This window comes from Onychostoma macrolepis, chromosome 10 (assembly GCF_012432095.1).
Source record: "Onychostoma macrolepis isolate SWU-2019 chromosome 10, ASM1243209v1, whole genome shotgun sequence".
Taxonomy (NCBI): Eukaryota; Metazoa; Chordata; class Actinopteri; order Cypriniformes; family Cyprinidae; genus Onychostoma; species Onychostoma macrolepis.
The window spans coordinates 26,503,173-26,517,565 of NC_081164.1; the positions used below are offsets into that span (position 1 = coordinate 26,503,173).

The 14,393-nt window shown below is 36.6% G+C and overlaps 1 protein-coding gene across 2 annotated transcripts in view; it reads right to left on the reverse strand.

The window, feature by feature from the left end:
* nup155 (nucleoporin 155) overlaps positions 1–14,393 on the reverse strand; it is a 34,162-nt gene that overhangs the window by 10,885 nt on the left and 8,884 nt on the right. The window contains exons 13-22 of one of the 2 annotated variants that reach the window (XM_058789615.1): positions 14,027–14,137; positions 12,524–12,618; positions 10,136–10,221; positions 9,943–10,005; positions 8,342–8,492; positions 6,158–6,224; positions 5,063–5,178; positions 3,652–3,755; positions 3,442–3,572; positions 2,228–2,419 (exon numbers count right to left, since the gene is read on the reverse strand). In XM_058789615.1, coding sequence (XP_058645598.1) covers positions 2,228–2,419; positions 3,442–3,572; positions 3,652–3,755; positions 5,063–5,178; positions 6,158–6,224; positions 8,342–8,492; positions 9,943–10,005; positions 10,136–10,221; positions 12,524–12,618; positions 14,027–14,137 — 1,116 coding nt within the window. Of the gene's footprint in view, positions 1–2,227; positions 2,420–3,441; positions 3,576–3,651; positions 3,756–5,062; positions 5,179–6,157; positions 6,225–8,341; positions 8,493–9,942; positions 10,006–10,135; positions 10,222–12,523; positions 12,619–14,026; positions 14,138–14,393 lie in introns of both variants that reach the window. The other variant, XM_058789614.1, reaches the window with a different exon arrangement.

The window sequence follows — 14,393 nt, forward strand, 5'->3', positions numbered from 1 at the left end:
AATAAATAAATACAAAAACTAAGTATTAAAATAAAAACAATAAATAATAGCTACATTTAATAAATACAAACACTAAGTACTAAAAAAGCTAAATTAAAAACCAAACAAAATTTATGAAAAATAAAAATAAATAATTAAATAACTGAGCTAAAGAACATTAATAATAAAAACAGGACCAGTATTTTTTTCTAATAAAAGTGATAAATGTCAATTTAAAAATAAAAAATAAAACAAATAAATAAAAATAAATGAAACCGAACTAAATAATGAAACAAAAAAATAAATAAATAAACTGAGACAAACAAATTAAAAAATTAGCCAAAATAAAAAGAATGTTTAAAGTGTGTGTTAGTGCGTTCAGTGTGTGTTAGTGTGTTCAGTGTGTGTTAGTGTGTTCAGTGTGTGTTTGTGTGTTCAGTGTGTGTTAGTGTTCAGTGTGTGTTAGTGTGTTCAGTGTGTGTTAGTGTGTTCAGTGTGTGTTAGTGTGTTCAGTGTGTGTTAGTGTGTTCAGTGTGTGTTAGTGTGTTCAGTGTGTGTTAGTGTGTTCAGTGTGTGTTTGTGTGTTCAGTGTGTGTTAGTGTGTTCAGTGTGTGTTAGTGTGTTCAGTGTGTGTTAGTGTGTTCAGTGTGTGTTTGTGTGTTCAGTGTGTTAGTGTTCAGTGTGTGTTAGTGTGTTCAGTGTGTGTTAGTGTGTTCAGTGTGTGTTAGTGTGTTCAGTGTGTGTTAGTGCGGTTTGTGTGTTCAGTGTGTGTTAGTGCGGTTTGTGTGTTCAGTGTGTGTTAGTGTGTTCAGTGTGTGTTAGTGCGGTTTGTGTGTTCAGTGTGTGTTAGTGCGGTTTGTGTGTTCAGTGTGTTAGTGTGTTCAGTGTGTGTTAGTGCGTTCAGTGTGTGTTAGTGTGTTCAGTGTGTGTTAGTGCGTTCAGTGTGTGTTAGTGCGTTCAGTGTGTGTTAGTGCGTTCAGTGTGTGTTAGTGCGTTCAGTGTGTTCAGTGTGTGTTAGTGTGTGTTAGTGTGTTCAGTGTGTGTTAGTGCGGTTTGTGTGTTCAGTGTGTGTTAGTGCGGTTTGTGTGTTCAGTGTGTTAGTGTGTTCAGTGTGTGTTAGTGTGTTCAGTGTGTGTTAGTGTGTTCAGTGTGTGTTAGTGTGTGTTAGTGTGTTCAGTGTGTGTTAGTGTGTTCAGTGTGTGTTAGTGTGTTCAGTGTGTTCAGTGTGTGTTAGTGTGTGTTAGTGTGTTCAGTGCGTGTTAGTGCGGTTTGTGTGTTCAGTGTGTGTTCGTGCGGTTTGTGTGTTCAGTGTGTGTTCGTGTGTTCAGTGTGTGTTAGTGCGGTTTGTGTGTTCAGTGTGTGTTAGTGCGGTTTGTGTGTTCAGTGTGTGTTAGTGCGGTTTGTGTTCAGTGTGTGTTAGTGCGGTTTGTGTGTTCAGTGTGTGTTAGTGCGGTTTGTGTGTTCAGTGTGTGTTAGTGCGGTTTGTGTGTTCAGTGTGTGTTAGTGTGTTTGTGTGTGTTAGTGCGGTTTGTGTGTTCAGTGTGTGTTAGTGTGTTCAGTGTGTGTTAGTGTGTTCAGTGTGTGTTAGTGTGTTCAGTGTGTGTTAGTGTGTTCAGTGTGTGTTAGTGTGTTCAGTGTGTGTTAGTGTGTTCAGTGTGTGTTCAGTGTGTGTCAGTGTGTGTTCAGTGTGTGTTCAGTGTGTGTTCAGTGTGTGTTCAGTGTGTGTTCAGTGTGTTCAGTGTGTGTTCAGTGTGTTCAGTGTGTGTTCAGTGTGTTCAGTGTGTTAGTGTGTGTTAGTGTGTTCAGTGTGTGTTAGTGCAGTTTGTGTGTTCAGTGTGTGTTAGTGCGGTTTGTGTGTGTTCAGTGTGTTAGTGTGTTCAGTGTGTGTAGTGTGTTCAGTGTGTGTTAGTGTGTTCAGTGTGTGTTAGTGTGTTCAGTGTGTGTTAGTGTGTTCAGTGTGTGTTAGTGTGTTCAGTGTGTTAGTGTGGTTTGTGTGTTCAGTGTGTGTTCGTGTGTTCAGTGTGTGTTAGTGTGGTTTGTGTGTTCAGTGTGTGTTAGTGTGGTTTGTGTGTTCAGTGTGTGTTCAGTGTGTGTTAGTGCGGTTTGTGTGTTCAGTGTGTGTTAGTGCGGTTTGTGTGTTCAGTGTGTGTTAGTGTGTTCAGTGTGTGTTAGTGTGTTCAGTGTGTGTTAGTGTGTTCAGTGTGTGTTAGTGCGGTCTGACTGGAGTCTGAGTGAGAAGCACAGGTACCTTGGAGCAGATGCTGTCGTCGCTGCTGTACAGCAGAGGGCAGATGTCTCTCAGGTGAGTGCTGACGGTGTCTACAGACGCGCTGTCTTTGATATACACGTTAATGAGGGCCGTGATGAGCGCGCCGCTCAGCTCCCGTCCAGAAACAACCACATCCTTAAAACTCACCGCCTTAATCTGATCCTGAAACTCCTGACAGAGAAAGAAAACCAGGGAGAAATATTACATCAAACAATCTGACTGAATACTGTTCATTAGGGGTGTAACGATATCAGAATCTCACCATACGATAATATCGCAATATGAAGACCACGATACCATATTTATTGATATTTAAAAAAATAAATAAATGAAGAATTGAAAATTTTGTACATTTTAAAGGTAAATTATGCTATTGCACTTTGAGAGTTCAAAATTAAGAGCTGCAACCCGTGTTCTTAACTAAGAAAACTTGAGTCAGAAAAAACTCATCTAAACTCAGTCTAAACTACACTCTCACTGGTGTTTCAGGAAGACAAACTAATTAGAATATTATAATAATAACGACAGTAATAGCCATATATTGTAAAACAACTGCACTGTAAAATAAATGAAAATGAACAGGTGTATTATTCCTGCTTTACACTACAGTAGAGAAATCACAATACTTCTTTCCTCATTTCTACACTTGAGAGAGATATTTTGAAGTCGGACTGCGTTTAAGCCGCTCGCTGTCAGTAATTCATATTCTGCACTTTAAGCTTTTATTTTGAAGGAAACTCCAGCTTCAGTGAAAACAAAAACACGTCTCGCTACAAATCTAGTGAAACGCTGAAATAAAGCAGAACTTGGTTCCCAAACGCGCGCTAAACTCACAGAACGTGTAATAAAGGAGTCGACTTCATTCATTCAGTGAGACGCGGAAAACACCGGATCACCAGCTGATCGTCTGAACCAAGTGCAGCTTCGCTTTAAAACACACTTGATGAACAGATTATATTGTGCTTTCGCTTTGAGTTCCTTTCACAGATACTGCGCCAAAACACCACTTTAAACACAACTTTAAATATATATATTAAAAACTACACTTTTTGCTCAGAAGAGCTATCGCTTCATATCATCATGTGATCGTGATAATATCGTGATATTTTGTTAGCGCGACACTGATAATATCGTTACATCCCTACTGTTCATATTCAAGAAAGCACGAGGGGTAACAGAGCGATGGGTCGTACTTTGGGCATCTCTGAGATGATGAGGCTGAACTGATGGTCACACAGAAGTTTCCAGAGCGCCAGCGTCTGATAGGAGCGATGAACCGTCTGCTGCATGGCCTGAAGAGACGCCTTCTCGTACGCTTGAGCCTCTGCTGAGGAACGAACAGGAGAAGATGGTGAACACCTGAGCGCTCGCAGATACACAGACACACAAACAGAGAAACTCACTGTGGTACTTCCTCTGGAGCTCCTGCTGCATTTGCTGAGAGCTGGATCCATCGGGCCGCATGAATCCCAGAAGCCTTTGCTGTAGGTTTGCTGGCGAGCTGAAGCTGAGGAGGTCAAGTGAGTTATAGTCAAATATAGTTATGGTTGCATACTTTCTTTTGAAGTAATAAAACAATTGTTCATAAAATTATGGAATGAAGATCAATAAAGTATTTCAATATTTTGTTTTTAAATAATACATTTAAATAACTAAAAACGAATTAAAAAATAATTTATAGAATACAAATATAATTTTATTTTACATTTTTTATTAAATATTAAATAACTAAATACTAAGTTAAAAGTTAATAACTACATAACTGAAAATCAGTAAATGAAACAAATCAAATGCTAAATGTATAAATTGTAAAAATATATAGAAAATAAAATCTTATAAAATATTTTATATAAAGTATATAAATGTTTTTAGTTTAACACACTAGTTTAACTAAATGTTAATAAATATATGACTGAAAATTAGTAAATAAAACAAATTAACTACTAAAATAAAGTTAAAAATACATATATTTATAAAACAAACCATTTATGAATTATCTCTTTAAAAGTACTTAATTTCTAAAAATGCATTTAAAATAAAACAAATTAAAATTAATAACTACATATCTGAAAATTGGTAAATGAGTAAAACTTTTTTTAATTCTAAATAAATTAATAAAAAATATTTAAAATAAAATAAGCTAAATATAAAAATACATACAAAATACAAACTAAAGAAATAACTATGTTTGATTTATTTAAATTGGTAATAGATCTGCTGTTGAGCTGAAACCGAAGAGGTCAAGAGTTATGGCGCTTTTCCACCGCGTTTAGTACCGCTTTAGAGCGGGCGGGATTATTCACGTGCCGTTATAGTCGCGCCGCCTCTACTGCCGGGACTCCTGAAAAACGTTGTAATTCCGCGTCGCTCCATCACGCGCTCGCTGGATCCGCTCCTCGGCTATCAACGAGAGACAGTCTGCACTTCCTCAACAGACAACAGACAACTTTCTTTTGGTTGTTAAAAGAAAGGTGCGCTCATTCAAAACAGTTGCGTTCGATCCTTCGCTGGCTGCTGATTTAAATCCAGCGGATCTGTTGTGTCTCGTGCCGCAAGTTCAGTGACGATTTTCTCCGGCCAATCAGTGATCAGCAGAGTTTACACGTCATGTTTTGGTAACGATGCGGCTCGCTTGGAACCTCGGCCGAGGTGGTACTAAAAAAAAAGTACCAGGTACCGTACCCAGTGGAAAACCCCCCAAAAGTGAGCCGTACTGAACCCTACCATGCCGTACCATGCAGTGGAAAAGCACCATTAGAAAACCCAACGTGTGTTACTACAAGATGACCATGAGAGGATCTAAAGGGCACCTACTTGCCCACACCCAGAGAAGCTGGACTGAACTGGGAGTTTTTGTCCAGGAATTCCTTCAAACCCTGAAGCTCCATCAGGATGACCTCCAGATCAGATGAGCTGGCCGTACTCTCCAACTAAAACCGGAGAACATCATCAGAACATCATCAGAACGGTGCAGAAGTGATTTCAGGCATGTTGCAAATAAACCAAATGTTCGACTGCCAGAAGTCTTTCTCTGATTGGCTAAAAAGTAAAACAATAATTGAAAAATAAACATATCAACTAAAAAAGGTAAATATAAATTAAAAATAAAAATTAGATATGAAAAAATACATAGTCAAATTAAATAAAAATAAACTAAAAGAAAAACCTTTCAGTCTTTTATCACTGGCTAAAAAAAACACATCAATTAAAGCTAAATAAAATATAAGCTTGACAAAAAAACACTACAACTAAAAAATAAGCAAAGAAAAAAATAGGTTACAAAACCCTGGAACACAAGCAGAGCAATAATGTAGAATTGCTGCAAAAATCTGTCATTACTCAGAAAAAATAAAATAAAATGCTTACATTTGTGTTAAAGAAAAAAAATCTGCCATTACTAAAAACAAAGTCAAAATAATGCATTAAGTGTAAAATGCTCCAAGATCTACAATTACTCACAAAACAGATACATATATAAAAACAAAAACTTTTTTTTTTTTTTTTAAATGCTTCAAAATCTATGGAAGCCTGTTTCCGCCACTGAATAAAAAGAAAAAAATTAAAAGGTAATTGCGACTTTTTATCTCACAATTCTGACTTTTTTTCTCTCGCAATTGCGAGTTAAGTCAGAATTGTGAGATGAAAAGTCGCAATAACCTTTCTAAATGTTTTATTCAGTGGTGGAAACGGGCTTGCATAAAAATCTGTGCCTACTAAAAATAAACAAAATAAATAAAAAGAAAACAACAAGCATTATTGTATAAATGCTCAAAAATCTGTAATAAACAAAATAAATAGATGAAAACAAAAAGCAGCATTTTTTTGTAAAAATGCCCCAAAATCGGTCATTACTCACAAAAAAACTAAATAACGCACAAATCATTTTCATAAAAATCTGGCATTACTCACAATAGTCACAGTCTGACTGCCTTTGGTTATGGTGGTCTCCATCGAAAGACTCCCATCCCAGATGTTCCTGTTTTAAAACATCAACATTAAAAAATAAGTGCAAAGAATCAGTCAAAATACACCTTCATCCAACTGTTGCAAGCAGGGCTGCAAAACGATTAATAGCAATTAATCCAATAAAAAAAGTTTGTTTACATACTACATATTGTGTGTACTGTGCATATGTATATAATAATAATACACATGTATATATTTAAAAAAAAATATTTGTATGCACTATGTATTTTTATGCAAACAATTTAAATCATAAATAAATATAAATATTTTATGTACAAATCTAACCTATTTTTCCTTAATATATACACGTGCGTGTGTGTATTTATTAGGGCTGTCATTCGGTTAAAATATTTAATCTCGATTAAATCATTGGATCATTAGATCATTGCATGATCTTCATGAGGTAACTCGTGATTAATCGCACATTTCTTTTTTGTTCTAAAATGTACCTTAAATCAATACTTTTCAAGTTTTTAATACTCTAATCATCATGGGCATGGACAAATATGGATGCTTTATGCAATGTATGTTTATTATTATTGAAACCATACACAGAGCATGAAGACTAGACATGTTTCAACGGTCATAGATGTTTTTCAAAGAACTTGTTCATGTCTATTAGACACATGAAAAAAGAACATAGAAATACCAGGTTCCCATCACTTCTCTTTCTTCGCACTGAGCAATACTGACACAAACCTGTTTACATTATTCACAGGACAGGGCAGCTCACTGCTTCTGAACATGCAAAATTTATTATTTATTATTAGATTTGTTTCGCCTCTCTGTGCCCATATACTGTATTTTGATGCAGCTAAATTCTCAATAAAACTGTTTTCATTGGTATATTTGACTGTTTCTGTTGTCAGACAACGGGATGAATATGAAATAGTGACTGAAACGCGACCCATTAAGACATAACTAGCTCTCACTTCCAAGAAATCCTGATAATCGAGCCGTCGTCTGATGAAATCAAACACACAAGATAAAGACAATAGCTGTGCTGTGATTTCAGCTGTACTTGCATGTAAAATTAGAGAAGCAACATAATATCTGTGTTTAACTGACAGCGCTGCTCCTCTGACGCTCGCTGAACAGAGCAGACGCAAACCCTCGCGCTCGTCTCAGAAACTACAGGTTTGTCCAATTATGTGTTATGTTAAAGCAATAATCCGCTTCACGTCGTGCCTAACAACCCCCTTAGCTGTTATAAATTCACTGTAAACCACAGCTTCACGGGGTTTATTGCTTTTATAAAACCGTTATTCCATACATGTAGCAAGGTTTCACACGCGGCTGAACCAATCAGAATCAAGGACCGGAACTCTCCGTTTTAGAAATTGTTGCTAGGCGCTTTTTTGAAAAAAAGTCTCTGAAGCTGCACATTGGCAACACTGTCAGCATCTCCATTTGTTCAACTACGGGCTAAAGGCAACCGGTCAAACAGAAAATGCTCACTGCGTTAATTGCGCATTAATGAAATTCGTGCCGTTAAAATTAGTTTGCGTTAACGCATTATTAATGCATTCATTTTGACAGCCCTAGTATTTATATATACATAATAAAGAGACACAGTACACGCACATCTGTGTCCCTGCAGCACAGAAGCAGTCATAAGCAGCACAGCTATATTTGTAGCAATAGCCAACAATACATTGTATGGCTCAAAATTATACATTTCTCTTTTATGCCAAAAATCATTAGGATATTAAGATCATGTTCCATGAAGATATTTAGTAAATTTCCTACTGTAAATATATCAAAACTTCATTTTTGATTAGTAATATGCATTGCTAAGAACTTCATTTGAACAACTTTAAAGGTGATTTTCTCAATATTTAGATTTTTTTGCTCCCTCAGATTCCAGATTTTCAAATAGTTGTATCTCAGACAAATATTGTCCAACAAACCATACATCAATGGAAAGCTCAGCTTTCAGATGATGCATAAATCTCAATTTTAAAAAATTAACCCTTATGACTGGTTTTGTGCTCCAGGGTCACATATAGTATTGTAAGCCTTAACTTTTATTTAGAATCGATTAATCGTTTTGAATTGTTTTGCAGTCCTAGTTACAAGTGTTCATAAAATCACAAACATCTGTATTTAAGCGTAACGCTGACTGACCCCAGTATACGTGTGAAGTAGATACTGATGCCGTTGTGTTTTCCAGAGAAGATGACCTCGGGTCCAGACGACACAGCTGTGATGGCCGCGCCGCTCGGGATCATGGGAGTAGCTGGGAAGTAAGGCGTGGACACGGTCGGCGGGAACATGCCTGATGAGTCGAGAGGAGTCAACCACATATTTACACACAACAGCAAAACACACAGAAAACCACACTTTGATCGGATTATTATTATTATTTAAAAAATGATATTCTATATTTAGAATTACATGCAAAATAACAGGAAAAAGACAACAAAAGATGCATTTGGGGCCTGAAATACAGTAGGAGTGTGAATCATCACTGGCTTCACGATTCAATTACGATTATCATCTCAATGATTCGATTCGATATCACGATGCATCACGATTATATCAAATCTATTTTGTGCATTTTTATTAAATTATATAAGCTGGCTACTTTTTAAAATAATCAAAAATTAATAATAAGTCAAAACAGTTAAGAATTTAACCAAATAAATATAGCTTCAAATAAAGTAATACACACACATATATATATATACATATATATATATATATAAAGTAATAAACTTTTTGATAAACAAAAAGCACTTTCAGTATCTAAGAGTGCTTTAAGAATCCGAAAGTTTACAGAGTCATAGTTGTGTGTTTTTCTTTTTTCTTCAGCATTATTACTGATGAGATCTTTAACGAGCTTCATTCACACCGATGCACAGATCTGTTTCCACATATCAGATGTTTTGTCCTGCTCTGAAAACACAACCGTGTTTACATCGATTTCATATCATAAAAGTATTCGGAGATGCAGTGCATTTAACAAAAGGACAAACAAACACACAGCGCGCGTGAAAGTCTGTCGGTACGTGAACATCTAATACGTTCTGATGCGTGGATCATATCTAAAGTGATGCACTGAAATAACAGCGAGAGGAAGCACAAGCAACACACACGAGTCTCACAGCGTATATTCTGTGCAGTGATTATCTCCAGCACACACACACACACACACACACACACACACACACACGCAGGAAAAAACCAAGCTCAGAATCGATTCTGAACATGTTTTTTTCCAAAATGTGCCCAGATCTCGGATTTATAAATAGTAGGTGCATTTTTTAATACTCGCTAATCCAAGCGTGACGTCAGTCAGATAAAAACATCACATCAAACGAGCTGTTTTGGCTTGTAAACGCTGCTTGATCTGCAGATTTCTCTCCTGATTCAGACCAGAACACTTCTTCACTGGAGGAAGCGTTATTATGGATTATAGACTCAATGGTATTTGACTTAAAAACGTCTTAATGCTGGATTCGTTTCAGATGTTAACTGATGGACTGGATTATTGTAATGTTTTTAATCGACTCTCATTCTGACGGCACCCATTCACTGCAGAGCATCCATCGCTGAGACACTGATGCAGAGACACATTTCTACAAACCTGATGAAGAAACACTCATCCTGATCTCAGATGAACTGAGAGTAAATGTTCATTTTTGGCTGAACTATTGCCTTAAGATCAACTATACTAGTAGACACAGATTAGTGAAGCGGTCGCTGGTCTGAGGGGTGTTATATACCTGGTGCAGGTGTGGCAAGAAAACTGGGGTTTGGTAGGGGGCTGCCGACAGACACTGGGGATCCTACAATCACAGCACACTACAGATTAGACATTAGTCCACACTGACACATGAACAACCAGCTACTAGTAAGTGATTGGACACGGTTAATGGTTCAAACATGATCAGTGCGGCGGGTTGAGATGTTAGTCACCTGGTACAGGGGAGCTGAAGAGCGGGCCGACGTTACTGGGGGCAGAAAGGGCAGATGGGAAACGCATCTGAGCCTCTCCACCATACCTGCATAAAAACAACTTTATTAATCATGTCAAAACTGCAGACATAAGGCTGTGCAACATATCAAATACTGACGATTTTGTTGCCCATAGAAAAGAAATATCATGATTTGTTAAATGAATATTGCAGTGGTTTGAGGATGTTTTCCGGAAAATGTCTTGCACTGGATGGAAATTGCACAAATTAAAAAAAAAAAAAAACAAAGACTGAAAAGGAAACATTTGACCACTTTTTATTACATTCAGAATTCATGTAAAATAGTGACATAAAACAAAAGGTTTAAATAAAATAAATGAAAGGAACAAAAACAATTAATAAATATTTTTGTAAAAATGCTTAAAAATGGTCACTATTAAAAAAATAATTAAAAACAAAATAAATAACTAAAGCATTTCTGTAGAAATATTCCAAAACTGTAATAACTCAAAACGATAAAAATCTGTCATTATTAAAAAATAAACTAAATAAATTAAGCATTACTGTAAAAACGCTCCAAAATGTCATTACTCACAATAAACAAATACATAAATAATATATACATTTAATAAATATAATACATCTATATTATAATATATTATACAAATGTATTTTAGTTCCACTCACTCCACAACAAATCCTATAATTTTTATTAGAGATGTTCCGATACCCTTTTTCCCTTCCCGATACCGATTCCGATACCTAGGCTCAGGGTATCGGCCGATACCGAGTACTGATCCGATACCCGGGTGTGTATCTGGTTATACAGTTGTATGTACTACTAGCCCTGTATGAATTGATACAATTATTTTAGGGTGTGCTTCACCATATATAGATAGATAGATATATAGATAGATAGATAGATAGTCTGGCGAGTAATTTTAACTGAATTTAAGACCGGTGGTGGTGCTTTTTTGGTCATTCAGTGTTTCTGTAAAAATGGGGGGAAACTATCAATAATACTGATAAAATAATAATCATACTATGAATTCTACTAAGAACAATATAAAACGCACTAAGGATTAACGAGCTGCTGGATTCATGAATATTAATCACGTTGTCTGCATTGGCTCGAACTGATTTGCTGAAATCAAAACAGGGATGATAATAGGTGAGCGCCAGCCAATGAGATTGTCGTTTGCGCATTAGCTCCGCCTACGACCGGAGAACCCGGCAGTTAAACTGAAGAATTCCAAAGGAACTCCGTTATTTTGACAGAAAAATACAACAAAGAATAACGTTTACATACCATGCAGAATTGACAGGCTACATGTAAGACTCTCTCCCTCTCTCTCTCTGCATGTGAGGAAAAAAGCAAAGCGACGGCGAGTCGTGCGCTTCACACTAGAGCTTACGGTACGTCAAATACAGCTGCGCTGCGCATTCATTCAGATGAACTGAAAAATATATCGCTTGACGGAGAGTGAAACTCTGAAGCGCTCAGAGTGTTCAGCGAGTGACAATATATCTGTGCTAAACTTATACATAGCCTCCAGTAAAATCTGATCATTTATTAGCTAGTGGCTAATATTAGACATCATTTAGTCGCCCAGGGTGAAGATTTAGTCGCGTATGCGAGTGATTTAACTTACTGGCAATGTGCTAACACGTTTGTATTTCTTCTTCTCTGCTCTAAATAGTGGTTGCTTGTGTGGCAACACAGCACAACTTCCTGTCTTTGCATTCTGAGCAGCGAAGAAGAATTGATTTCCGATTTGCAGCGTTAAGCAAAGCTAGCGCGCATAACTATAGGTCTTGTTTAAAAATGGTATCGGATCGGTACATGGGTTCAAGTACTCGCCGATACCGATGCCAGAATTTTTTGTGGTATCGGTGGAATTTCCGATACTAGTATCGGAATCGGAACAATCCTAATTTTTATGGTGTTCAGAACAAAACTATTTTAAAAAATTAAATAAATATGAAATCAATTATAGTGTTCTTTATAAACAACATTTATTCTAAAAACGGAAAGTCTAAAATATTTTATTTAAAGTGAAAAGGAAAGTACCATTGTGCTATTCAAATAAACGTGAGCTCACAAACCTCTCATGTGACATGAATCCAAATGTTTTGCATGCTTGACATTAATGGCTTTATACAAGTCACAACATTGCTGTGGATACAAGCATCTGCCAAATGGATAAGTTCATAGCACTGTAAAAGTTCATTTTATTCTTTACACATTTTGACACTATTTGGCTACAATGACTTAAAAATGAAACGACGGCTCCTCTAACTTAAAAAAAGACCCTTTAAGCCATTTCAAAGCAACCACAAATATGATCAAAAGCCTGGGAAAGAAGAGTTATATAAGTTCATATCTGACCTGAAGAAGGCTCGTGTGGCCCACACAGAAACCTCTCGATCGCACGCAGCTGAGGAACAGGCCAAGATGAGCGCTGTGGCACACGCCTGACCCTCCTGGACGGGAAAACAGATATATTTTAGGGCCCTATGAATTCCATTTGATTTTTTCCCAAATTCCATTTTGTCTGGACTCCTTTTTAATGGTTAAATAAATTTTTATTAATCAAAAAGCATGTCTTAATTAAAATCATGACACTTATACAAACATTACATGTTTAGGGCCTATGAAATGTTTTGATTTTTTTTATTATTGCCAAATTCTGCTTTAGCATGTCCAATTATTTGTATGCATAAAAACAACTTAATTTATTCAAATCTATTCTTAAAATAGCCTTACGAAATGTTTCATTTCCTCAGAAATTCTGTGTTGTGTATTTAACTTTTTCAGGTTATCAAATGAAGGCATAAAACATTAATTTATTTATCTTTTAATGACTGACAATTAATCTTTTTTTGGCAAACAAAGGGAATTTACTATTAAACTTAAAACATGGAAATGTTGTGTGATTATTCCTTAAAACAAAGTTTTAATTTTTGCAGTAGTAGCAGTGTATGTACATTCTACTGACAAATAGTAATACATTTCTGGAACAATGTCATACGAGGCTAGTTTTAATGTAATGAAACAGTAAAATGCTGATGAAGTGACTCTCAGAGCAGTTCTGGGGATGCTGTTCTTGTGTTTATGTCCTCGTTTAGAGACGACAGACGCTGAAGTCACCGCGAGCTTCAGTATGTGTGTGTAGTAAACGAAACCGTGCGTCTGCGTCATTCATTCACACAGAGACACAGACACTAGTCCACATCACGATTTGATTCAAGTGTACTGACCTACTTTTGATTAATTCATTCAAAGTTTGACAAACCATGATATTCCGTGCTATTCAGTAAATTCAGTTTTTATGACTGGATTCCGTCCGCATCGTAGAAATCAAACCAAATGATTCAGACTCCAGATATAATTGTTGATATTTTTGCACTAGCGGCTGCAAGACACTACAGTTCACTTATGTAAGTGAGGAGAGCAAAATAAAGTAAACTGTGACATTATACCCAAAACTTCTTCATAAAGTGGACTAGCAGTAAAATTTGGGAGCAAAAATTACTCCGACGCTTTGAGCTGAGCATGTTTTGCTGAAGTGTTTTTCTTTAATTGCTAATGCGACCTTTTTACACACAGACTGAACACAGTGAAGCATTGCTTGGTAATTGGTTGAGCTAAATTGGTATTATCTAATTGTGTACTTAATTTAACAGCTGAATCATTTTTGGTTATCAAGATGAATTTGTTCTGACACAGTTTTACTCGAGTTCTTCTCATATTTTCTTACCGTTTTCTAAACTACAGTGAATAAACAGATAATGTGAGAAACGTTGAAGGTGTCAGAATAATTTCTGGTTTGATTATTTATGGACAAACACACAGCAAAGTGTCTGGAAGGTTAAAGGTGCCGTCACTCACCCCGTGGAGCTTGAAGAACCTCTCGACGTCCTCGCTCTCTCCTCCGGCGCTGCTCACCAGCAGGTGGCGCAGCTGATCCACCGGCCGCAGCTTGTGGAAGATGTGACTCCCCTGAAGACGGGAAACAAACCGTGAGAGAACAACATCACAACCAGAGGCTCCATCAAACATTTACAGTTAGTCATTTAGCAGATGCTTTTATCCAAAGCGACTTACAAACGAGGACAATAGAAGCCATCAAAACCAACAAAAGAGCAACGATATACAAGTGCTGTGACAACTCTGTTAGCTTAACACTGTACACTAGCAGGGGATTTTGAGTTTGTTTGTTTATAAACACATACATACACTGCTGCTCAAAAGTTTG